The sequence below is a fragment of the Brienomyrus brachyistius genome, unplaced genomic scaffold (genome assembly GCF_023856365.1).
Source record: "Brienomyrus brachyistius isolate T26 unplaced genomic scaffold, BBRACH_0.4 scaffold43, whole genome shotgun sequence".
NCBI lineage: Eukaryota > Metazoa > Chordata > Actinopteri > Osteoglossiformes > Mormyridae > Brienomyrus > Brienomyrus brachyistius.
The window spans coordinates 840,070-867,263 of NW_026042318.1; the positions used below are offsets into that span (position 1 = coordinate 840,070).

Genomic DNA, 27,194 nt, shown 5'->3' on the forward strand with positions numbered 1-27,194 from the left:
TCAATCCTGGGTCTTTTGTTTTGCCAGGTAAATTTGGATAACCATTTATTGAGCGTTTTGAATGTGGATATAGGGACCCCTATGGGCAGGGACTGGAACATAAAGAGAAGCCTAGGTGGTATGTTCATTCTAATGCTCTCCACTCTCCCCAATAAGGATAGAGGGAGGATTTCCCATCTTTCGAGATAATTCTTTATTTCACATAGTAATTTACCATAATTAGTTTTGTATAAGTATGATATACCAAGGATCCCTAGGTATCTAAAGCCATAACTGTGGAATCGAAATTTAGTATTTGCGAGCTTTAATGCAAAAGACATTCTCTGTAGTATAAGTGTGGGTAGGTTACTGTAAAATTTGGACGAATCTTAAACTTAAAGCAACAGTAAGGTGTAGCGATCAGGGAGTTCAGTATAGGACTAAACATGCAAGGGAAGAAGTAGATAATTAGTGAAACTTTTGACTGGGCTGGAAATCTGAGGAGTCATACGTAGATATATTGCACAGCAGATATTTTTGTCTGCTTTTCAGATGGTTGACGTGACATATTTTCCGACGCGCGCTCTCTGTCCGCTGGTGGGAGTGTGCTCACCTGTCTGCATCGGGGCGGAAGTCCGCCATGCGCAATACAGAGAGCAGAGGAGAATTGTAAATGTGCGACCGTGTAGAGACAAAAATGACAAGCTTTTGTGTAAATAAGATAAATAGCATAAGGCTATTTAGTTTGTTTATTAAAAGGACAATGTATAGATTTGTTCTATAGGAAAAGTAACCATAAAAACATAAGAAATTTACAAACGAGAGGAAGCCATCCGGCCCATCAAGCACTTTTGGGGAAAACGTACCTAACAGCTCAGAGTTGGTAAAATCTTATCTAGCTCTGATTTAAAGGAACCCAGGGTTTTAGCTTGCGCTACACTAGTAGGAAGACTATTCCATACTCTAACTACACGCTGTCTAAAGAAGTGCTTCCTCAAATTCCTTTTAAAATGTTCTCCCGCTAAATTCCACTTGTGGCCACGAGTTCTAGTATGTCATGTCACTCGCCGTCCAGACCTGTTAGAATCTTATATACCTGGATCATGCCCCGACTTAGTCTCCTTTGCTCGAGGCTGAACAGATTCAGCTCAACTAACCTGTCCTCATAAGACATTCCTCTAAGACTGGGAATCATTCTCATAGCCCTACGTTGCACCTTTTCCAAGGCAGCAATGTCCATCTTAAGGTATGGTGACCAAACCTACACACAATATTCTAGGTGGGGTCTTACCAGGGAATTATATAATCGTAGCATCACTTCCTTTGACTTAAACTCCACACAGCTAGAGATGTAACCCAACATTCTATTTGCCTTTTTTATTGCTTCCCCACACTGGCGAGAGTGGGACATGGAAGCAGCAACATACACACTGAGATCTTTCTCATAATCAGCTACCTTTATTTCAGTGGAACCCATAAAATATCTGTACTTTATATTTCTGCCATATTTCTGGATGTGGCAGTGTGTGAGGAGATGGAGACTCTGATAAAGTATCATAAGGCTAATAAGAACACAGCAAGGCGTAACAACAAAAGGATTAAGCAACTGGAGGTTCTGAGGTTATGGCAAGGGGAGAGGCCTGGAGAGCAGAAAGTGATGAGAGAGTGATGAGTGAGAATCAGGCAGGAGTCAAAGGTAAAACAGAGGAATTACGACTTCCTCTGTATCAGGGACTGTATCTGTTAGTAGAAGGGCCACCTCTGATATTTAAGGGCCACTTTCCAGTAATAGAGGGCAAGATAAAGTTCAGAGGGGAAGAAACAGAAGGATGAAGAAAGTTGTTTATATGGGTACAGGGAAGTGAGCGACCTGCGGCGGCAGACCGTGAAGGAAGGACTGCGAAGGAGTGATATAATAATAGAAGGCCAGGCATGTGGGTTTAAGAAAAAAGGGGGTGATATAAAGGTGGGGTGCGGAGCAAGTGGTAGGGCTGCAGAAGGGCTGATGCATCTGATGGACAGCCCTAACCCTCCATGTAGTGGATGGAGTCAGTTTCAGGAGATAGAAACGGATAGTGAGGAAGGAGTAGAGGAGGATAATGCAGATCATAGAACAGTGGGAAGAAGGAGGTGCTGTGAGACTCCCGATAGGGACACTCTGATGCTCCCCCTGGTGGTGAAAGGAGCACAGACACAGTATGTGTCATGGGCAGAACAGTCCTGGCAGACGGAGCTTGAAAATGGATGAAAGTATTTGAGGAGGAAACTATGGGACGGCTCTTGGTGATGGGGGACATAAAAGCAGTTCAGGCTTGTGTCCTGGGGGTAGACGGAATGGAGAGAATGCTGGCAGTGGAGACAGGGACTCCGTGACTGAGTGTGGCTGAAATGAAGGTGGAGCCCGTAAAGGAGGGGGAGAGCCCAGCTGCCTATCTGCAAGCCCAAGAAAAGCGGTGGAGCACTGAGACAGAGCAGGACCTACAGGATTCGGTGTTCAGAGGTCTGTACCGGAGGGCACTGCAGGACACGCTCCTGAAGCCAGTGAGAAGCAGGCTAAGGCAAGTGGTGGGGCTTATTACTATTCCTGAGAAGCAGCTGATCCACGCTATTGACTTGTACAGAGAGGAGGAGGACTCTGCTGAAGAGCATGAGAGGGAGCTGACGAAGAAATTGAGTCAGTCACCGCCAAAAAAACAAGGCCACTAATTGGCCTCCGGTTCCTAATTAAAACAGGTGAGTAGATACAATGGATGGGGGTTTCCTCAGAGGGCACCCATTTACTCACAAATTTGATGATCCTAGACCCTGGGGAGACTGGGGAACAGGCTGATTCAGCTGGTGTGCTGGAGCTGTGATCAGCATAGACACACCTGTCCAACCTGCATGTTCTAGAATCTTGCATGACGACAGACTGGATAATATTAGGCCCTGGGGGAGTAGCCATTCAGATACGGAGGACTGGTGGGAATGGTACAACACACCAGAGGAGGATCCCCCCTTAGCAGTGGCTTTTAATCAGCCCACGCTAAATCTGGGAGAAATGATGGGGCGAGCAAAGCAGGTGGTTTGGGTGCCGACAGAACATGAAGGAGTGCAGGCAGCAGCAGGAGAGAAGCTGGTAAGGAGTCAGTCGAGTGCAGAGAGTGTAGGAGATTTCAGAGGTTTGTGGTTGTGGAGCATGATAGGAGTGCAGTGTGAAGGGAAATAAAGGACAGAGGAATGTTGGCAGGAGATGGAAGTGCCTGAGGAGGTGTGGTTCCGCTTTGGAACCCCGCCCCTCCCATCTGTGGTCAACCTTCCCCTTCTCAGTCTCTTATTTCTGGCCAGACGCGAGATCTTCATGGTTTATGCAGCGTGCAAGCGTTTTTCCCCTCCTTGTGTTCCTGTCTTCCTGTGTACCGATCTCGGCTTCGCCTCCTAGGCTCCGAGTCATGCCTGGCGCGCTTACTGCCATCTACGATCAGCCGACCTGGATTACCGACAGCGTCTGCCGTTTCAGCCCTCTGACAGCCGACGCCGGACCCCCAGTTACATAGGATGGATGGATGGATTCGAGCTTGTATTTGAAATAGAAACATCGCAGCGGTTCTCAGGCAAGAGCTGGACATATTTATTTTTCAGCTTGTTTTTGGGAAAAGCAAGAAATATAAGCTTTGTGCGTCTGTACTCTGGTCTTACTCCCTGCACACATTGATGGCACGGAAGGACAGTCACTGCAGTCACCTATTCTCACACTGACTTTCTCCTTTAAGTGCTGATACTGCAGAAGAAGATGGATCATTTGCTTGCTTGCTTAATAACCACAAGCACCCATATTGCAGAATGAATGAGACTGAAGTGGATGGAAGGCCACGTCATTCTGTCTGCAGTGAAAGAAATAATAGCAGGAGTTGGAATTGATTATGATTATGGAGAAAATGGCTGGCTATGGTGAGAAAGCTGTGGAAATTTGTGCCAATTCACATCGGTGAGGGCATAAAGGGTAATTTCTTTCAGTATGGGATGAATTCACATATTTGTGCGAGGAAGGTAACAAAAGTTCACTAAAGTACACAATATTAAATTTGAATATCTTTAATTAAAATGTTATGTACAGTATAACACTGCACCTTTTAACACTTTGCATGTCTGGCAGTGAAGGTCACATTCAGTTTGCTGAATGTATTCTCAGTTTTAAATGGTCGGCCTATTTTTCCTTCTGCTGGATGATGTACCCAGTTATCTTATAAACAAAGAGTATAAAGAACAAGTTGATGTTCTGTGTGTCTGATACCTGTACCTGTTTGGCAAAGCAGTATATAGTTACTGCCTACATTTTTGGCTGTGCATGTGTGATTTTGATGGGAATATTATATTTTTATATCTGTGTATAGATTTTTTCAGCAATAACTGAGTTTATCCTTCTGTACAGTATTTAAAGTTTTGGTAATTCATGATTTATTTGTATTTGTGCAGTGTGCAGTTACCAGGTTATAAATAAACAAATAAATAAATGTGACATCAGAAGAGATGTACAATGACAGTAAAATGTGTGAAAGTAATGGAATGTAAAAAATGTGTGCGAGTCTCCACATGTATAAAGCGGCTGTATACCGTAGGAAAAGGAAAAGGAGCAATGGATGAAATACATAAAGTGCTTACTGTCCAAAACAACAATGAGTCATGTTCGGCGTAACATAAATATTCAGTGAGTTAACCCTTCGAACACAAACGCAACATGCGTTTTTCGTACCTATTAATCTGAAGCTCTTAACTTTGGATATGCATAATGCACAGACAAGAATCATATGTCTTTGGAATCAAGAGAACTATCAGCTAACTTCACCAAGTCACCATATGGATGCAAAATCAAAGATTTCTGCCTGGCACTAAGCATGTATTCCTCTGTCACGTCACCGGTGGGAAGTAGGACCCAAATGCAAGCTGTAGGGCAGAATCCCCTTCGTGGGGAGTTTTATTGACAGGCAGGTTTGGGCACAGAGACGCAAACAGACAAGGACACAACTGGAGAAGATAGGACTGGGCACTTTACCAGACTAAGGAATGGGAAAACACAAGGAAGCTGATAGTGACTGACAGAAGGGGAGGAACATGGGATGAGACTAATAGACACCAAGCGTGGCTCATCAGGGAGGAGAACTGGAGGGTAAGGTTGATTAAATGGGCAAGATATGACAGTAAACGCCCCCCTCCCAATCCTGTGCCCTCTGGGTACAAGGGCATCATTAAGGGAGACTAACCCCCAGGACACAACTCATGACAGGCCAGGTAATCCAACAGGGATGCTGACTATGGACCAAAAGACAGACAGTGGGTGTCAGTGGGTAAGTGGGAACAAAGGACACAGTAGAAGGAGACAAAAGGGAGGGATTGGGCATCAAAAGGACCAAAGATGGCACAGGGACAGACAAGGCAGGACACAACCAGACAAGACAGGCAAGCAATGGAACCAGTGCAACAATAATATGGCCAGGAGAGGGGAACCTAAAGCGGGAAGCAAGAGTGACTGGAGTGGGGGCTGGAACAGTGAAATCGGGCTAAGAGGTGAAACCAGGGAGAGCCACGGGGAAGCAAGACTACAGACCAAAGACTGAGGTATTAGGAGGGGCAAGACACTAGGTAGCATGGGAGGTAAAGTGAACAGTTCAGGGCCTCTGATGGGCTCCGGGGTGCCGCAGAAGGGTCACGGCCAGGGGGGCCTTTGGAATCCTGTCTGGGTCTGTAGAAGCTCCACTCGTCTGCAGCAGCCGAGGGAAGAACAGCATCGGTAGACGGCGAGGGGTTGGCAGAGTCGGAGGGTGTCGAGGGGCAGGCAGGACAGGAACTGGACCAAACCAGGGACCCTGCAAAACAAAAACACAGGCCAGTACCAGCGCCATGAGGAGACCGGATGTGGTTCCTTTTGGGAATCATTGAATGGGATACCCTGAAAGACCATCTTGGACCAAGCCTGGATCAGGAGGCAGGTCTGGGTAGCATAACCTCGTTTTTTCCTCCTGGACCTCAGCACACGACTGGATTTCCGTTGACCCTGCCGTTGTCGCGGCAATAGCCTCCTCGGCTGGGGAAACTTTGGCCACGGGGCTGACAGCACGGAGTGGGACTCAGGTCAAGACCTGGAGGCTCCCACTCCATGTCCTCCGGGGGAATGTCCTCCAGGTCAGCCCCCTCTGGGCTGGCATTGTCCGGAGAGTCTGATGCCAGGCTGGTGATGCCTTAATCCAGGCTGACTGTGCCTTAATCCATACTAAATGTAATTAAACATAATGAAATTTAAAAGAATAAAATGGTAATTAGAGGAAAATTTAATGTGCAAGTTTAAAAAAATGGGCTTTTCCTTTTATCCAGATGTCTGCAAGCGCTGTGACTCTGTGATGAATGGTGACGTATGAGATCCTGAGAATGGGCGACGCTTCCAAGGATGGGTGGCAGGTGGCATTTCCCAGGAATTACAGGCTGGAGATGCCTGAGGAGCTCTCCTGGAGGGAAGACAGAAAGAGAAGAAGGGAACAAGCAGAGGCTGTGGGGAGAAAAAGACTGCAGAACCAGTTTAAGTTGTACAGGTGGATTGTACAAATGCCCTCAAGGCTTGGTCCACGAGGGTTCCTGTTTTTAATTTAAAAAAGACAAATTAATTTTAAATTAAGTTTAATAAATTAAACATCTGTCTAGTAGTTAAAACACATACAATCGATTAACTTACCTAGTGATTTCCGACTCCAAAGCAAAATAATAAAGATTATTGCAGCGTTCTACTTGGGGAAAAGGGATAAATTAAATAAAGGGTAAACTTTGGAATCTAAATCAAAAACAGCAATATCATATCAAGGGTCTTCAATACCTTTTTCCAGTGTCTGCTCCCTTTCCATGTAGATACTGATATAAACATGTACCTTTAAAATATATTGTGTTTAGTTTATAAGCTTATTTCATTATAACAAACAAGCACAATCCATAAGTGCACTAGGCCTAACACACGGTTCAGAATCCTCCTACCCCACCTTACACCAGCCACATGGACACCATCACACTAGACACTAAACAAAAGTACCAAATGTGTTTTTCCTGGTATCACTGGGCCCCACAAACTCTTGCCATATGTTGTTTATGTTAAAGTTGTCCAGCTCGTCTTTCTGCATATTGCAGACTAACAGACTGTTAAGTCCATCGTGGCCCATAGTAGCCCTTAGCCATGTCTTTAGTCTGCGCAATGCACTGAAGCTCCTCTCAGCTTCACATGAAGACACTGGAACCACCAACAAAATTCTGACAAGGAACTCAATCTGGTCAAACAAGCCTGAAGGGCCAGTGCTTTGAACAGGATCTTAGTCCGTATTCAATAAGCCTTTAGGTGAAAGGAGGTGTAAGAATGAGGATCTTTCCCCTTTTTTAGCATGAGAAATATTAGCTTGGGCAAGAGGTTCAGGTTGTTGAACATGTCCAATAGGAGAGAGGACAACTGGGGCCATAACTTTTTATAGAACTCTGAAGGAAAGCCATCGGGTCTGGGACATTAACCACTTTGCGAAGCAGCCGCCATGGTGGTCAGTTCAGTTACAGTGAGAGTGATAGTGACATCTAAATCATTCACAGCCACACATTCCTATGAAGGAATGGCTAAATCCCTAAAGAAACTATTGAACTCTAGACAACAAGTGAGAGGAGAAAAGCTTGAATGCATTATTCATTTCTAGAGGATTTGCTCGTAATAATGAGACCTTGTTTGCATCAGTAGTTCAGCAGTGTGTTGAGACACTAGAAATTCAAACTCTGCTTGTATCGTTAGATGCTCCTTATAAACATCAGCAGATGGGGAGAAACATATCAATTGTCAAGATCTGCTTCACGCTGTGTTAAATATGCCATCTTCTCCTTCCACAGCTCTCTATTATTGCTTACATATCAGATAATCTGCCCACTGGTATCAGTCTGCAAGGTTTCCAGCGATATGGAAACAAATACATCTGGAGATTTATTTAAAGAAAGAAAATTGGCAATTTGTTGTGAAAGAAAATCAACAAAGAAAGCAACTGAGTGTTGAACCGTCAAGGACACCATGTTCTAACAAAATTTTCGAGGAGACTGGAGCATGATCTGAGAAAGCTATTTTATCATAGCTACTTAGATATTGAGCAAGAAGTCTTATCAACTAAGAAATAGTCAATTTGGGTAAACGTGTGATGAATCTGAGAGAAAAAAACTATACACTTTTCGAGTGGGATTAAAGAATTGTGAAAACACCTGACACATTAAATTCTTTGGTAAAAGAATTTATCATTTCGACAGATTTTGAAGGCAGAGCTATCTTGGGGGATGGATGATCTAATTTTGGATTAAAGCGACAATTTAAATCACTCCCCAAGATAAGGTGATATTTAGAGGTATCAGGTACCAGTGAGAACAGACGCTTAAAGAAAATATCATCACAATTAGGAGCACATGCGTTAACCAATAGTACAGGCGTAATGAACAATAAACTAGTAATTATGACAGATCTCCCATTTGGATCGGGAATCCACATCAGATATGCAAAGAACAAAGGGAATAGATGTATGCAACAATATTGCTACATCCCTTGCTCTACAGCAGAATGATTGTAGAATGATAGATGTGATCTGCCCATCCACAACTCTGTCGTCTGATGGTTTAAAATGAGTTTCTTGAAAGAGCATCATACGAGCCCTTCAGTGATAAAGGTATTGCAGTATTTCACTGTGTTTGATAGGATTATTAAGGCTGTTATAGTTAAAACTAAGCAATTTACAATAGTATCCCCCCACACCTCCCTGGTGAGTCCCAGGTTAATCATTACTAAGGCGTACTCCTAACTGAAGTCTGCTATGAAAATTCGGGTTGAAGGCTGTGGCGCAATATGTTAGACTGACTGAAATAAAGCAGAGAAAACGTAATATAAAGAAGTAAGGAAAATTAAAGGTTAAAATGCACGGTAATTTCTTGTCATATCGCCGCAAATGCACATAAAGTACGTACGAATTTACACTGTTACAACAACCGATTGCTGCACATATCGCTTTTAAAGGTGAATGCGTACTTGCTTACCAGTTATATCCATCCCTGCGTATATAGCTAACAGAATGTCAAACACCATTGCTGTGCTCTAGAACTTGCAAAGTAACTTGCTTGCCTGCTAGTGGCACTCCAGTACATTTCTAAAAGCCTGCTCAGGCAGTGCCATCTTGTGGTTTGTCATATGTAGAAGCCTCAACAAGCCAAAAATCAGCTACTTTTTTTTCCAAAGGACAAAATTAATTTGTATCAGCTAAATGTATGAGTTTTTATAGCCACCGAGCTTATCTTATTGGAAGACAAAGCAGGACATTCACGTATCATGTAATTAATTTAAGAAAGCGGTATTTTGCCTCATTACGCGTGTATTTAAGCTGCAGTGTGGTGGAAGCTTATTACCTTTGAATAACATTCCTTTAAATATTATGCTTCAGCTCCATTTGCTTGAATAAAATAACGCTTCCTATTGTACTGAACATTCGCTATACAATTTGTTTTTATGAAACTTTCTTTAACATTTAAAAGAAACGTAGAACTTTCTACATCTGAACTACATAGCACGTCTTCGACATTCCCCGGTAAAATGGACGTTACGCAAGAGTTATGACGTAATACGCACGTAGCGTAATACAACTCATTAGCCAATTTCAACGTACGTACTATTACATTAATGTTAAGCGGACAGTGGGAGTAGTTTCCATAGAAACAACATAAATATTCTTTACCGTTTGCAGCACAGCAAACTCTACGAATGAAAATGGCGCTCAATTGAGCAGTTTGTTAGCTCTCCAAAATTTCCTTTTATTCTTCAAATTATATTATGCTACTTTGATTATTTACTCTTTTATACTATACTAATGTAGTACATGTCGATAAAATTATTGCATGTTTTTAATGTCATTAAAACTTGTGGTCTTTATTTTTATTGGGGGTGCTCTTATATCGAAGTGATGATGATAGACAGCTATTTGGTTAGTAAAATCTTCCCAAACTTCAAAAAATGTCACTGATCCCTAAAACGGCGGTGTAATTTGCCGGGGTGTCCACGATAAAATATGCGGAATGGTGGGAGATTGGCTATGCGAACGGAAATCCGGCACTAAACAATACAGACAGTTTTCTTTTTAATACGGCGCGAACCCGTAATAAACTGGACGGTAGGCACAGCCCGCCCCCCTGAGCACTGAGCGCGGACGGTACCGGTACACTGACCGGGGGCTGGGAACCCTTACGGTAATGGATGGTAAAATGTTTACCTAAAATGTTTAAGTAATTTGGGGCATTGCTTTCGTAATAAGGTAAATGCTTCAAGCTGACTATTGCATTTTAAAAAAAACAATGTTGCACAGAATTTAAAAAATACTCTTAGTTTCATCAGTGTTAACACAGTTCTCAGTAGCATTCATCTGGGTTTTCACTTGTGGAGCGCTGTTGTTTCCTATTCCATGTTAGTTATAATCGCCAGCACAGTTTTTTTTTCTGTAAACCCCACAATTTCCATTTTCCAAACCGCTTATCTTACTGGGTCTCGGGGTGTCCGGAGCCTATCCTGAAAGCAATAAACCCCACAATTATTCATTATAATCCATCCATCCATCCACTTTCCAAACCGCTTATCCTACGGAAGCAATAAACCCCACAATTACTCATTATAATCATGTGCGTAAATCGCGGAGGGGACGGAGGGAACATGCCCCCCATCCCCATCCGAGAGTTGTCCCCCCCCCCCCCAATAAATTATTTTAAAAAACGCACTCTCTATTATGAAAAATATATATACGTATACCTAAAATAATTGTGTAAGTAGAAAATAAAACAAACCCAAATAATGCATTTAGAAACAGTTGCGTCCCCCTCATTCCTCACAGTGGTTTGGCCTGCTGCCTGCTTTCCCAGTTCATCTCACCTACTCTACACACACACACGAGTCAGGTGTGTGGCTGCGGATCTATTAACGTTGAATTCCAGTAAGTAGGGTATTTTATTCACTTTAAATAAAGAGATTATCTTTAATGTAGTTAATGCATACTCATTCATAAATTCGTTTCGGCAAAAATGCTGATTACCGATGTAATTTCCCATGAATTTGATATATTAGCGACTAAAATATTACTTGTGTGGTTAACGTTCGCTTGTTTACAATAACTTGTTCCATAGTGCACTGCAACTAACGCGCCAAAGCAGTTTCCAATGCATTGTTTTATTTGTGACGACTTGGCATAATATTAACTTAACATTAACGGCCACAGTTAGCATATTGTTTAGCTGTGCATTTACTAAATGAGCACTGTGCTACGTCCAAACTGACCCCACTGTATTTTTTTGTATAATCAGTTTCTATTCTGTTCTTAAGTGTCTTAATTCATTTTAAATACAAATTTAAACGTTTTTTAATTCCTTGTTTTTATTGTTGTGATTATTTTATGTTAGTTTTACTTTCTTTGTGTAAAGCACTTTGAATTACCATTGTGTATGAAATGTGCTACAGCATAAACTCGCCTTGCCTTGCAGTGTCATAGACTAGGTAAAATGACAGAGAAAAGGAAAATGGACATAGGAACATTTTTCAGTGCACCTAAACGCCAAGTAACGAAACGAAAAGTTCACATATTATGGCAATTTGGCTTTTAGAATGGGTGTTTATGAAAATACTAATGTCACAATATCAATCGCAGGCAAAGGAGACAGAAATTATTGAGGGACAGGTAGAGCAGGGCCATTCAGATGTACAGTGTCAGGTAAGTGTGTTGTGCTTTTATTGAAGGGATAAGGACAGAATTTTTTTTTGGATGAACAATTTCTTTAATGTTTTCAGTAGATGAACATCACAGGCTCACCAATTTACAGTATGATCTGTCAATTTAACAAGTGTAATGTAAACAAGTTAGTTATTATGAGTATGGAAAACATCTTTTCCTGCATTATTTCTGCTTTAGGAGTCAGTCTGTTCTGAGACAGTGAGAGTAGAGGAAGGGGCAGATTCAGAACCAGGGAGGGAGCCGGAGACAGCAGAACAAAGAGATGATATTGCCAGCAGCAGCACAGGGAGCACAGTTTTTAGTTTAGATCTCAGTGCCTGCACAACTACCTCCCCAGTGTATCGAAAAACAAATGTTTTCAAAGAAGTCATTGACATTTCAAGAGAAATGGTATCAAGACTTTCCATGGCTAAATTACAGTCCATCAGTGTAAGGGGTGTTATGTTTTTACTTCAGCAAAGGTGTTTCAAACCAGTCCTCTTTAGGTCATAGACCTGATGCCGCTTTCGTTAGTACAGGCTTTAGAAATTGGAAGAAAGCCACTGAAAAATGTACAGCACACCAGACCTCTCAAGCCCACCAACATTATGTGACTGTCACTTAGGGGTGGGAATCTTTAGGTACTTTGCGATCCGATCCAATTACGATTCTGGGATCCACGATCCGATTCCAAAACGATTCTTCATATACAGTACATTTTTTTTTGCAAATATGCTTAATTCAAATTTAAAATTATATGTTTTTTTGTTCATAGTTAGAATCTGTTTGACAGTATTTCAATTTTAAAAATGACAAAGTGGAATAAAGACTTGTATTGCTTTTATTTTAACAATTATATTCAGGATGAGCAATTACTAAGGACGATTGTAACAACAAATGGGTTGTTTTCAGTTTGTTTAGAACCTTTTAACAAAGGAAGGAATGTCTTTTATTTATTTTTGTTTAGAACCTTTAGAATTATCTGCAGAGCTGCAATGAATTATCTTTCAATCAGACTGCAAAAAATATCAACATACAAATTAAATAACTTAAACTATGGTGGGATGTTGGATATTTATCTATTGTTGATAAGAGCAGTTGATAAGAGACTTCTTGCTCAATATCTGAGTAGCTATGATAAAATAGCTTTCTCAGATCATGCTCCAGTCTCCTCGAAAATTTTGTTAGAACATGGTGTCCTTGACGGTTCAACACTCAGTTGCTTTCCTTGTTGATTTTATTTCACAACAAATTGCCAATTTTCTTTCTTTAAATATATCTCCAGATGTATTTGTTTCCATATCGCTGGAAACCTTGCAGACTCATACCAGTGGGCAGATTATCTGATATGTAAGCAATGATAGAGAGCTGTGGAAGGAGAAGATGGCATATTTAACACAGCGTGAAGCAGATCTTGACAATTGATATGTTTCTCCCCATCTGATGATGTTTATAAGGAGCATCTAACGATACAAGCAGAGTTTGAATTTCTAGTGTCTCAACATACTGCTGAACTACTGATGCAAACAAGGTCTCATTATTACGAGCAAATCCTCTAGAAATGAATAATGCATTCAAGTTTTTCTCCTCACTTGTTGTCTAGAGTTCAATAGTTTCTTTAGGGATTTAGCCATTCCTTCATAGGAATGTGTGGCTGTGAATGATTTAGATGACACTATCACTGTAACTGAACTGACCACCATGGCGGCTGCTTCGCAAAGTGGTTAATGTCCCAGACCCGATGGTTTTCCTTCCGAGTTCTATAAAAAGTTATGGCCCCAGTTGTCCTCTCTCCTATTGGACATGTTCAACAACCTGAACCTCTTGCCCAAGCTAATATTTCTCATGCTAAAAAAGGGGAAAGATCCTTATTCTTACACCTCCTTTCACGTAAAGGCTTATTGAATACGGACTAAGATCCTGTCCAAAGCACTGGCCCTTCAGGCTTGTTTGACCAGATTGAGGTCCTTGTCAGAATTTTGTTGGTGGTTCCAGTGTCCTCATGTGAAGCTGAGAGGAGCTTCAGTGCATTGCGCAGACTAAAGACGTGGCTAAGGGCTACTATGGGCCAAGATGGACTTAACAGTCTGTTAGTCTGCAATATGCAGAAAGACGAGCTGGACAACTTTAACATAAACAACATATGCCAAGAGTTTGTGGGGCCCAGTGATACCAGGAAAAACACATTTGGTACTTTTGTTTAGTGTCTATTCATTAATGTAAGTTTGCTTTAAATTGCAGATGTTTTTTTTTTTTGCATAGAACAGTTACTGTAAATTGGTTATTTAATTGTTGATTTTGATACAAAACATTACTTATTTTATATCTTTTTCACAATAATAGTCATGTTTAAATTTTATTGTATGTTGATGGCTTGACCGTAAACAACATAACAAAAAATGCAATAAATAGTTTTGAAGAAAAACCTGCTTTGTCATTGAACCTGAGAAAAACTTTGAAAATAAGCATAATGACACAGTCTCCATGCTACAATAATAATGACAGAAGTAAAGTTTTTCACTGTGGGGACAAATCTTCATAAGTACAATTTGACTGTATTTGTGTCCCCTTCAAAAATTGCTTATGAGAAATTTTATATCTATTGTCCCCCCCCCACTGTTAAATAAAATTTACGCCCATGATTATAATAATTATAGCAACTGTATTTTCTGTATGGTTGAAGATCTGTCTGGTCTTTATTCATTTAATTATCACTGTAAATATCTGGTTAGCTATCTATCATTTACTCCTAAGAAAGCAAATTCAGACAGCGGTTGCCTGGATCAACACCCAGTACTGGGATGCCTGGAACCTGTGTGACGAGGTGATTGACTGGGGAGACGGTGTGGAGGAGTGCTCACGAGCGACACCCCCACTGTCCAGGTTGGGGGGGATAAGGAGGGATTGGGAAGGGCTACTTGGGAAAATGTGGAGGTATCAGAAAGGGGCCTCCAATGGTGAGATGGAGGGGGCGGAGGCTGGTATGAATGTAATGCATATGGTAAATGGAGGTGAGGAGAATGGATGTGAGGTAAGAGTGAATAGCTCTCCCTGGTTTTACCTCTTAGCCCGATTTCACTGTTCCAGCCCCCACTCCAGTCACTCTTGCTTCCCGCTTTAGTTTCCCCTCTCCTGGCCATATTATTGTTGCACTGGTTCCGTTGCTTGCCTGTCTTGTCTGGTTGTGTCCTGCCTTGTCTGTCCCTGTGCCATCTTTGGTCCTTTTGATGCCCAATCCCTCCCTTTGTCTCCTTCTACTGTGTCTTTTGTTCCCACTTACCCACTGACACCCACTGTCTGTCTTTTGGTCCATAGTCAGCATCCCTGTTGGATTACCTGGCCTGTCATGAGTTGTGTCCTGGGGGTTAGTCTCCCCTGTTGTCCTTGGTTTTTCCCTGGTCTGTGTGTCCCCTTAATGATGCCCTTGTACCCGGAGGGCACAGGATTGGGAGGGGGGCGTTTACTGTCATGTCTTGCCCATTTAGTCAACCTTCCTCCCCTTCTGTCAGTCACTATCAGCTTCCTTGTGTTTTCCCATTCCTTAGTCTGGTAAAGTGCCCAGTCCTATCTTCTCCAGTTGTGTCCTTGTCTGTTTGCGTCTCTGTGCCCAAACCTGCCTGTCAATAAAACTCCCCACGAAGGGGATTCTGCCCTACAGCTTGCATTTGGGTCCTACTTCCAACCAGTGACGTGACAGAGGAATACATGCTTAGTGCCAGGCAGAAATCTTTGATTTTGCATCCATATGGTGACTTGGTGAAGTTAGCTGATAGTTCTCTTGATTCCAAAGACATATGATTCTTGTCTGTGCATTATGCATATCCAAAGTTAAGAGCTTCAGATTAATAGGTGCGAAAAACGCATCTTGCGTTTGTCGAGTTCGAAGGGTTAACTCACTGAATATTTATGTTACGCCGAACATGACTCATTGTCGTTTTGGACAGTAAGCACTTTATGTATTTCATCCATTGCTCCTTTTCCTTATGGTATACAGCCGCTTTATACATGTGGAGACTCACACACATTTTTCACATTCCATTACTTTCACACATTTTACTGTCATTGTACATCTCTTCTGATGTCACATTTATTTATTTATTTATAACCTGGTAACTGCACACTGCACAAATACAAATAAATCATGAATTACCAAAACCTTAAATACTGTACAGAAGGATAAACTCAATTATTGCTGAAAAAATCTATACACAGATATAAAAATATAATATTCCCATCAAAATCACACATGCACAGCCAAAAATGTAGGCAGTAACTATATACTGCTTTGCCAAACAGGTACAGGTATCAGACACACAGAACATCAACTTGTTCTTTATACTCTTTGTTTATAAGATAACTGGGTGCATCATCCAGCAGAAGGAAAAATAGGCCGACCATTTAAGACAGAGAATACATTCAGCAAACTGAATGTGACCTTCACTGCCAGACATGCAACGTGTTAAAAGGTGCAGTGTTATACTGTACATAACATTTTAATTAAAGATATTCAAATTTAATATAGTGTACTTTAGTGAACTTTTGTTACCTTCCTCACACAAATATGTGAATTCGTCCCATACTGAAAGAAATTACCCTTTATGCCCTCACCGATGTGAATTGGCACAAATTTCCACAGCTTTCTCACCACAGCCAGCCATTTTCTCCATAATCATAATCAATTCCAACTCCTGCTATTATTTCTTTCACTGCAGACAGAATGACGTGGCCTTCCATCCACTTCAGTCTCATTCATTCTGCAATATGGGTGCTTGTGGTTATTAAGCAAGCAAGCAAATGATCCATCTTCTTCTGCAGTATCAGCACTTAAAGGAGAAAGTCAGTCTGTGAGAATAGGTGACTGCAGTGACTGTCCTTCCGTGCCATCAATGTGTGCAGGGAGTAAGACCAGAGTACAGACGCACAAAGCTTATATTTCTTGCTTTTACCAAAAACAAGCTGAAAAATAAATATGTCCAGCTGTTGCCTGAGAACCGCTGCGATATTTTTATTTCAAATACAAGCTCGAATCCATCCATCCATCCTATGTAACCGGGGGTCCGGCGTCGGCTGTCAGAGGGCTGAAACGGCAGACGCTGTCGGTAATCCAGGTCGGCTGATCGTAGATGGCAGTAAGCGCGCCAGGCATGACTCGGAGCCAAGGAGACGAAGCAGAGATCGGTACACAGGAAGACAGGAACACAAGGAGGGGAAAAACGCTTGCACGCTGCATAAACCATGAAGATCTCGCGTCTGGCCAGAAATAAGAGACTGAGAAGGGGAAGGTTGACCACAGATGGGAGGGGCGGGGTTCCAAAGCGGAACCACACCTCCTCAGGCACTTCCATCTCCTGCCAACATTCCTCTGTCCTTTATTTCCCTTCACACTGCACTCCTATCATGCTCCACAACCACAAACCTCTGAAATCTCCTACACTCTCTGCACTCGACTGACTCCTTACCAGCTTCTCTCCTGCCGCTGCCTGCACTCCTTCATGTTCTGTCGGCACCCAAACCACCTGCTTTGCTCACCCCATCATTTCTCCCAGATCCAGCGTGGGCTGATTAAAAGCCACTGCTAAGGGGGGCTCCTCCTCTGGTGTGTTGCACCATTCTCCCACTACTCCCGTCCTCCGTATCTGAATGGCTACTCCCTCAGGGCCTAATATTATCCAGTCTGCCGTCATGCGCATCCCGTCTTTCTCTCGGCAAGGCAGCGGATCTATCAGCCGATCCCACTCATCCCTCACTCCAGGATCACTGAAATCTCCCATCGCAATTAACAACTGTATTTATCCTATTTCCAATTTAGCACATTGCTATATTGTTCCTGTATAAATGGTCTCCACTGTTCTAAGATTTCCCAAACCTTTCCAATAACTTCTTCTAATCCGTATAAGCTATACTATCCCTGCTGGACAACAACCTTTGTTGCAGAAGGGTGAACTGTCCACTGAGTACCTCTACTCCCCCTTCGTACATTTTATGTCATCTGCAGCTGACACAAAGCATCTCTGCCTAACAAATTCACTGGGATATGCTCTGATGTTAGTTTAGACATATTTACATTTTTGGCCCCTATCTGAACCTCTACTAAACAAGATTCTGGAACATGCAGGTTGGACAGGTGTGTCCAGGCTGATCACAGCTCCAGCACACCAGCTGAATCAGCCTGTTCCCCAGTCTCCCAGGGGTCTAGGATCATCAAATTTGTGAGTAAATGGGTGCCCTCTGAGGAAACCCCCATCCATTGTATATACTCACTCTGTTCTAATTAGGGACCAGAGGCCAATTAGTGGCCTTGTTTTTTGGCGGTGACTAACTCAATTTCTTCGTCAGCTCCCTCTCATGCTCTTCAGCAGAGTCCTCCTCCTCTCTGTACAAGTCAATAGCGTGGATCAGCTGCTCCTCAGGAATAGTAATAAGTCCCACCACTTGCCTTAGCCTGCTTCTCACTGGCTTCAGGAGCGTGTCCTGCAGTGCCCTCTGGTACAGACCTCTAAACACCGAATCCTGCAGGTCCTGCTCTGCCTCAGTGCTCCACCGCTTTTCTTGGGCTTGCAGATAGGCAGCTGGGCTCTCCCCCTCCTTTACGGGCTCCACCTTCATTTCAGCCACACTCAATCACGGAGTCCCTGTCACCACTGCCAGCATTCTCTCCATTCCGTCTACCCCCAGGCCTGAACCGCTTTTATATCCCCCATCACCAAGAGCCGTCCCATAGTTTCCTCCTCAAATACTTTCATCCATTTTCCAGCTCCGTCTGCCAGGACTGTTCTGCCCATGACACATACTGTGTCTGTGCTCCTTTCACCACCAGGGGGAGCATCAGAGTGTCCCTATCGGGAGTCTCACAGCCCTCCTTCTTCCCACTGTTCTATGATCTGCATTATCCTCCTCTACTCCTTCCTCACTATCCGTTTCTATCTCCTTCTCCTGGAACTGACTCCATCCTCTACATGGAGGGTTAGGGCTGTCCATCAGATGCATCAGCCCTTCTGCAGCCCTACCACTTGCTCCGCACCCCACCTTTATATCCCCCCCTTTTTCTTAAACCCACATGCCTGGCCTTCTATTATTATATCACTCCCTCACAGTCCTTCCTTCACGGTCTGCCGCCGCAGGTCGCTCACTTCCCTGTACCCATATAAACAACTTTCTTCATCCTTCTGTTTCTTCCCCTCTGAACTTTATCTTGCCCTCTATTACTGGAAAGTGGCCCTTAAATATCAGAGGTGGCCCTTCTACTAACAGATACAGTCCCTGATACAGAGGAAGTCGTAACTCCTCCTGCTCTGTTTCACCTTTGACTCCTGCCTGATTTTCACTCATCACACTCTCATGACTTTCTGCTCTTTTCTCCAGGCCTCTCCCTTTGCCATAACCTCAGAACCTCCAGTTGCTCACTCCTTTTCTTGTTACACCTTTCTGTGTTCTTATTAGCTTTATGATACTTTATCAGAGTCTCCATCTCCTCACACACTGCCACATCCAGAAATATGGCAGAAATATAAAGTACAGATATTTTATGGGTTCCACTGAAATAAAGGTAGCTGATTATGAGAAAGATCTCAGTGTGTATGTTGCTGCTTCCATGTCCCACTCTCGCCAGTGTGGGGAAGCAATAAAAAAGGCAAATAGAATGTTGGGTTACATCTCTAGCTGTGTGGAGTTTAAGTCAAAGGAAGTGATGCTACGATTATATAATTCCCTGGTAAGACCCCACCTAGAATATTGTGTGTAGGTTTGGTCACCATACCTTAAGAAGGACATTGCTGCCTTGGAAAAGGTGCAACGTAGGGCTACGAGAATGATACCTGGTTTTAGAGGAATGTCTTATGAGGACAGATTAGTTGAGCTGAATCTGTTCAGCCTCGAGGAAAGGAGACTAAGTGGGGGCATGATCCAGGTATATAAGATTCTAACAGGTCTGGATGGCGGTGACATGACATACTAGAACTCGTGACCACAAGTGGAATTTAGCGGGAGAACATTTTAAAACGAATTTGAGGAAGCACTTCTTTACTCAGCGTGTAGTTAGAGTATGGGATAGTCTTCCTACTAGTGTAGCGCAAGCTAAAACCCTGGGTTCCTTTAAATCAGAGCTAGATAAGATTTTACCAACTCTGAGCTGTAAGGTAAGTTTTCTCCAAAAGTGCTTGATGGGCCGGATGGCTTCCTCTCGTTTGTAAATTTCTTATGTTCTTAAGGTTACTTTTCCTACAGAACAAGTTTATACATTGTCCTTTTATTAAACAAACGAAATAGCCTTATGCTATTTATCTTATTTACACAAAAGCTTGTCATTTTTGTCTCTACATGGTTGCGCCTTTACAATTCTCCTCTGCTCTCCGTATTGCGCATGGCGGACTTCCGCCCCGATGCAGACAGGTGAGCACACTCCCACCAGCGGACAGAGAGCGCACGTCAGAAAATATGTCACGTCAACCATCTGAAAAGCAGACAAAAATATCTGCTGTGCCATATATCTGTGTATGACTCCTCAGATCTCCAGTCCGGTCAAAAGTTTCACTAATTATCTACTTCTTCCCTTGCATGTTTAGTCCTATACTGAACTCCCTGATCGCTACACCTTACTGTTGCTTTAAGTTTAAGATTCGTCCAAATTTTACAGTAACCTACCCACACGTATACTACAGAGAAAGTTTTTGCATTAAAGCTCGCAAATATTAAATTTCGATTCCACAGTTATGGCTTTAGATACCTAGGGATCCTTGGTATATCATACTTATACAAAACTATTTATAGTAAATTACTATGTGAAATAAAGAATTATCTCCAAAGATGGGAAATCCTCCCTCTATCCTTATTGGGGAGAGTGGAGAGCATTAGAATGAACATACCACCTAGGCTTCTCTTTATGTTCCAGTCCCTGCCCATAGGGGTCCCTATATCCACATTCAAAACGCTCAATAAATGGTTATCCAAATTTACCTGGCAAAACAAAAGACCCAGGATTGAACTGAAAAGACTGTTAAACCCAAAAGAGAATACGGGTCTGGACTTACCTAATTTAAAAAAATATTACTTGGCAGCCCAACTTAGATCACTAGTGGTATGGATAACCCAGGAAAGGGAGGCTCAGTGGGTGGGAATGGAACAGAGTATCTGCCCAAATTTGCCGCTGGACATAGCAATTATTTTTAATCAAGATACATGGAAGATGTGCAGAACCACAAATATTGTGGAAGACCAGTTCCAGCCACTACATGGACTTTTCTCTCTCTTGCCTTCTGCTTAATGGTATAGAAGCACGTGTGCTGGTTCCTCCAGACTGTGTAACAGTTTCATACCACAAGTCATCAAAATTCTTCATGCACAATCATGCTAAAATCTCTGCCTAGGCAAATGCTATTCTAGTGCACCTCCTCAATATATGGTCCCCAATGATTCCAGTATAATCTCTCTGGTGTTTGTATATTACAGTTAACAAAAGCTGATTTAATTTTCTTTTGAACAATGATCCTTTTGTCAGAGAAGCCCTGTCTTGCAAATTTCCCATGCTGATATTTTGCCCTCAGTGAAGCTGCTTGGGTATGGGAGGTATTTTCTGCAGAAAATAAAATTAAAATGATAAAAAGAAACTTTGCCATTTAGTTTCCAAAGTCTCAGCACAATAATCCTGCAAAATGAAAATGAAATAGCACCATTTGCATTTTAATTTTCCACTCATGTATGAATCAGATTTGAAAAATAAAAAAATGTAATAAAATTTTTGACTTTTCATTTTCCAATTAGAATTTTCATTTCCTACTTTGCCTTTTTATTTTCAAGTTCACTACATGCAAATACATGTTAATCGGCGCTGTGGGCGGAGCTATGGATCACTGTTGCACTTTTTCAGTGCGTTTGCGAATTCCGTTGTCTTCCTGTTTCTTGGCCATGGTCAAACCTGTCGCCCAAACTAATGGCAGTCACACGCGGCTTAAGTTAGCTTCTTATTTACAGCACCACTAGAAGGGAATGTTTGTGCATGATGCAGTTTTTACAAGACATTTTGGAAATACAAAATATCGTATGAATAAATGGTTTGAGCTATAGAACATATATTTATTTCGTATAAGAAAGTCTTCCTGTATTGAAAATGGTGGAATTACCTGGACATAATATGATTTTTCATTTGTAACAGTAAACTGGTTGCATGACACTTTGGTCAATTGTTCACAGTCATTTGAATAAGAAGCCATATTTCCAAATGGAATGCAGAGGTCTTATTCATCTTGGGTAAGGCAAATATGAAATGCATAGTACACAGCAGGCATGAAACTCTGATGACACTGAAGTTAGCCTGGGCCAGATAGCTACCTAGCTGAAAACATGGCAGTCTGGCCAAGGCTAATTTCAGTCTTTCCTTACAATGGCGTACCTGTATAAATATGTGTGCCATAGCTTAAAAATTCTGTTTATATTTTATTTTGTATTTTCAAAATGTCTTAACTAAAAACTGTACAGTATGTGTAGCTGCGAACACTCCTTGTAGGCAAATTAAGCCGCGTATGACTTAGTTTGGGCGACAAGGTTGACCATGGGCAAGAAACACGAAGACAACGGAATCCGCAAACGCAGAGAAAGCGCAGCAGTGATCCGTAGCTCAGCCCACCGCCCCAATTAACGTACCTTGCTTAGCTGGACTATCTTAAATCCGAAAAATTATCGACCACTCGCATCAAGTGTTTTTAAGTAGTCAGTCAACAGCATGCCAGGTAGACTGTTACAGACATGCTCACAATAGACAGGAACAAATATGTACTGTATGATTTTAACTTTTATTAATGTTTTTGACTGTTAAACTTTATTCATTTTACCTGTGAAAATGTTAGTGGATTTACAGTTAGTGAAAGCTAATTGTTCTGCTGACAGTTTTCAAAGTTAGCAGAAATGCTAATCCACTAACGAAAAAGTGACCTCTGCTGATTAGCAGTTAGGGGAACCCTGCTCACCACTACGTACAGGCGAAGATGACGTTTGTCATATGACATAACAAATTAATAAAATATTTTTTATTATATATTTTTTTCAGCTGTTGTAGAAGAGATGTTTTGCTGCTTCTAGTATAAAATAACACATAGTAGGGTGTAAAATACGTTTCATTTTATGGCACCATAACATAACCTTCAGTAGTTGTACATGATCATGTCTCAAGATGCTCCTGTAGGTAGTAGCTCATGTTCAGCAAGGGTCTAATTTCCTTGCAGATTTTTGAGGAGTGTTGTAGAAAGATGGCATTCCACAGCTTGCAAGCTAGTAGCATATCCTACCTCAGTGATCTAAAATGCATTTGACAAACAATTTACATTAATGGTCTGCTACAGGTCCAAGAGGGAAGTACTACTCTGGTCATATCTGTGTGCTTCCAGTGAAGAACTACTCCCACGAGCTGGAGCAGAACTGCAACATCCTACTGCTCAAAACCGAGCAGCAAGTATGCTACACTATGCTGAGAAACATTTTGATGACATATGCTGCCCAAATGAGAATTACAGTAGCATTAGTTTTACCTTAAACAACCCTTAAGACATGCAGGACAAGCATGAGTGACTGAGAGAAAGTGTTTGCAGCAAGTATAAATTTGGGTCTGAGGGAGACACAAAGCCACTATTGTGCAAATCACTGTATCTGTTGTAGTGCTGCTCAGTAAAGTTGTAATTAATTACACATGCCAGACTCTGACTCTTAGTAAATCATTAAATACAATCCTAGATAAAGTATCCAGAATGCATCACCCCAAGATGTCTGGATTCCCCCTTTACTCTGCCCTCGTCTTAATTCAGGTCAGATCATCATAACATGACTTGGATATTCAGGTAACCATGGTTAGAGACACCAAAAGAGATGAAAAACACATATAAAGAGCATCTGCATAATTGAATCTTTATTGAGGCACAGCTCAGCATTATTTAAGATGCCTGGCGTCACAGAACACTGCCATGTTCATGCCATCTTTCTGTGTCTCGCTGGCGCTGTATCTCTGCACCTCCCATCTTAATGCTCACATCACATCAATCTTCTGCAAAAGAAAGCATGAATGTACAGAAAAGAATGCAGTTTAGGAAACAATAGGAATTGGAACCTATGCAAAACATTCAGTCACAGAGCATTTTCTCCATAGTTGTTGGAAATAGACTTGTTCACTGGTTTCAAGAGCAAAATAAATCATGAAGACCTTTGTGGTGAACACATGAATGAGACACAAGGACGGTTTTCTCTTACCTGTCCCAAGACTCAGCAGTGACTTCCTCTCCCTTGCCTCAAATGGTGACATGTTAAGTTTCTAAAGTAAAGTACAACAATGGTTGCTTTATAAACCATCCCCAAGGGTTACAAGCTAACTTGATGCAAAGCAACTGCTATATCATCTGTATCTTTTATTTTTAAGTGAGAGAGCAGCATACCTTTCTAGAGGCAAGAAGTACTTTTTGCATTTTGCCTAATGGTCAGCTTTACTTCAGAAAGGGATGGAGCTCGATCTCCTCCATCCTCAGCCTATCTGCCACTTTGACTGTAAGGCACTGTTTTATTAGATTACGACAGTCTGTCAAGGAACAGATTGGGAAAGTTGCACAGTTAGTCGGAAAATAATATTCCCTCTCGTGGAACTTGAGTCACGGAGCAAAGTGTAAGCTACTCACTTGGAGAGACCCATGGTGGGAATTTATAGTGGCCAGAAACGAGTGCCCTCTTCCTGCGGAAGGGGAGGTAGCCGCACACCAGCTCAAAGAGCGTGACCCCCACCGACCAGACCGTGGCGGGGCCAGCTCGGTACTTCCGTTTGCGGAACCACTCTGGGGGAGCATAGGCATTTGTCCCTGAAACAACAAGGTGAAAATCTCACAAAACTTTTCGTACAGCTGGGTATTTTTCCTGAAGCAAGCCAGGTTAGGACCCAAGAATACAAATCCAACTTCCCTACAGGGAGTTTAATCACAAGTCTAGTTTTGTTGAACACTGGGTTAAACACTACCTGCTACTAATCCAGAATGACAGGCTTTTAATTAACCTCTCTTACTGACCTGCAAATTCCCTGTAGGCATCGTCCATCCATACATCTCCACATCCAAAGTCGATCAGTGTGACCTCTAGAGTTTCTGTATTGACTAGGAGGTTCTCCGGCTTCAGGTCGCGATGCAGGACGTTAGAGTCCTGGCAGTGACGCAAAGCGCGGAGAACCTGCAGCAGTACATGCTTTGCCACTTCTTCAGTGAGGAATCCTCCTTTGCTTTTGCAAAATTCATGGAGATCCAGGCATGGGTCCGGCCTTTCCAAAATCAGGATATAGTCATTGACCCCAATAAACCAGTCAATGAGCTTAATGATATTTTTGCAGGGAGCCGGAAGGCTGACGAGGGTCATTATGGCCACCTCCATGGGGACGGGCTCGTCAACTCCAAGCTATGAAGGGGACGTACATATGTTAAGAACATAAGAAATGTACAAACGAGAGGGGGCCATTTGGCCCATCAAGCTTGTTTGGGGAGAAGTTAACTAATAGGTCAGAGTTGGTAAAATCTTATCTAGCTCTGATTTAAAGGAACCCAGGGATTTAGCTTGCACTACACTAGCAGGAAGACTATTCCATACTCTAACAACAAGCTGAGTAAAGAAGTGCTTTCTCAAATTCAGTTTAAAATGTTCTCCCACCAATTTCCACCTATGGCCACGAGTTCTAGCATTTAAATTAATATTGAAATAGCCATTTGGCTGAACAGCATCCAGACCTGTTAGAAACTTATATACCTGGATCACATCCCCCCTTAGTCTCCTTTGCTCAAGGCTAAACAGATTCAGCTCAGCTAACCTCTCCTCATAAGACATTCCTCTAAGACTAGGAATCACTCTCGTAGCAATACATTGCACCTTTTCCAAGGCAACAATGTCCTTCTTAAGGTATGGTGACAAAACCTGCACACAATATTCTAGGTGAGGTCTTACCAAGGATTTGTATAATCGTAGCATCACCTCCCTTGATTTAAACTCCACACACCTAGAGATGTAACCCAACAATCCTTTTGCCCTTTTTTATTGCTTCCCCACGCTGGCCAGAGTGGGACATGGAAGCATCAACATACACACCGAGATCTTTCTCGTAATCAGCTATCTTTGTTTCAGTGGAACCCATAAAATATCTGTACATATCTTTATATTTCTGCTCCCTGAATGGGTTACCTTACATTTATCTATGTTAAATTACATCTGCCAGGTATCAGCCCAGTCGCTAATTAGATCCAGATCCCGTTGTAGCCTCTCTGCTGCTAGATCAGTACCTGCTACACCACCCACCTTGGTGTCGTCTGCAAATTTAACCAGTTTACTGTATGTATTGGCATGAATATCATTAATGTAAATTAGTAACAATAGTGGTCCTAAAATTGAACCCTGCGGTACCCCACTATGATTGCAGGCCCACTGTGACATTGTGACTCTAATAATGACTCGCTGCTTCATGTCAGTTAACCAGTTTTCAATCCAAGCTGCTACAGTTGCTAAAATCCCTACAGCTTTGAGCTTAAGCTAGAGCTGCAACTGTTTAGACAGAAATTAATCTAAAGAAACCGAGCTCCTTGGCTGAGGACACTTACCATTTCTATCTGCATGCCACCCTTTCTGGCATACTTTATGGCCACCTAAAGGGGGAAAAAAATTAGTGTATTGAGATGGTGTCACATTTTACAGGATAAGATGGATCTCTGGACAGATATCACTATGCATGTTGTGATCACACCACTTGGGGACTTACTGGGAGGCCATCGCTCTTCCGACTTCCGGCATAGACAGCTCCAAAACCACCTTGGCCGAGGAGCTTCCCCTTGAGATATAGCTCCTCCAAAGGTTCTACAACATTAGACAGGTACACTTGAAGAAAAGAATCCATACGGCACTTTCTCCATGAGAACAGACTTGAGGATACTTCACTATTAATTTTAAATAGCATGCATTAATATTTCATTACCGCATACCTATCCTAGAGTTTGGTCTGTTAAATCTGCATTATCATTAGTTTTCCTATTAGATGCCTATGTCAGAAAAAGTTAACTTTTTTAATTAGAATTCTCATTCTCTCTCAAAGACAGTCATCTGTTGATTCAAACCTTTGCGGGGCATTTTGAATCCCAGTTCTTGGGTGTCACGGCGAGGCGCTTCGGCAGTCTGCGCTTCGCTAGTCTGTGCTTCCTGACTCTTCCTCCTTTTCTTCGACGGAGATTCGTCGAGAGTATCGGAGTGGGGTCGCTTGGTGGCCATTTTATCTCTAAATCAAAAGAATTTTATTGTATGTTACGCTGTTCGATGTGGATAACACTTTACACTAAAACACATAACTTATAATGGGTACTACCTAATAAATTAAAGGCGATTTAATCGTACAGCTCAAAACTGTATTTTTCTAATATAGTATGACATATCTGCTAAAATCAACCAATAATAATCGATACCGTA

The 27,194-nt window shown here is 42.1% G+C and overlaps 1 protein-coding gene and 1 long non-coding RNA gene across 2 annotated transcripts; both read right to left on the reverse strand.

The window, feature by feature from the left end:
- Positions 1 to 4,905: 4,905 nt before the first annotated feature.
- On the reverse strand, positions 4,906 to 6,226 carry LOC125722849 (uncharacterized). The gene is made up of 2 exons (XR_007386668.1): positions 5,905 to 6,226; positions 4,906 to 5,822 (listed from the first exon to the last, which is right to left on the reverse strand). It is a non-coding gene; the product is annotated as an uncharacterized LOC125722849 (long non-coding RNA).
- Positions 6,227 to 24,202: 17,976 nt separating this feature from the next.
- Positions 24,203 to 26,991, reverse strand: LOC125722835 (serine/threonine-protein kinase pim-1-like). Its single transcript, XM_048999022.1, has 6 exons — positions 26,849 to 26,991; positions 26,497 to 26,591; positions 26,339 to 26,383; positions 24,773 to 25,151; positions 24,392 to 24,568; positions 24,203 to 24,294 (listed from the first exon to the last, which is right to left on the reverse strand). Exons 1-6 carry the CDS (start codon positions 26,859 to 26,861, stop codon positions 24,203 to 24,205), a joined length of 801 nt encoding a protein of 266 aa, XP_048854979.1. The 5' UTR covers positions 26,862 to 26,991.
- Between the last annotated feature and the right edge of the window lie 203 nt (positions 26,992 to 27,194).

Bases quoted from the DNA above. Each gene is read 5' to 3' on its own strand.
- LOC125722835 (XM_048999022.1), bottom strand. The intron at 25,152-26,338 runs GTAAGTGTCCTC...TCCCCTTCATAG, and splicing joins GTGGCATGCAGATAGAAATG to CTTGGAGTTGACGAGCCCGT. The intron at 24,569-24,772 runs GTCAGTAAGAGA...TTGTTGTTTCAG, and splicing joins TGCCTACAGGGAATTTGCAG to GGACAAATGCCTATGCTCCC.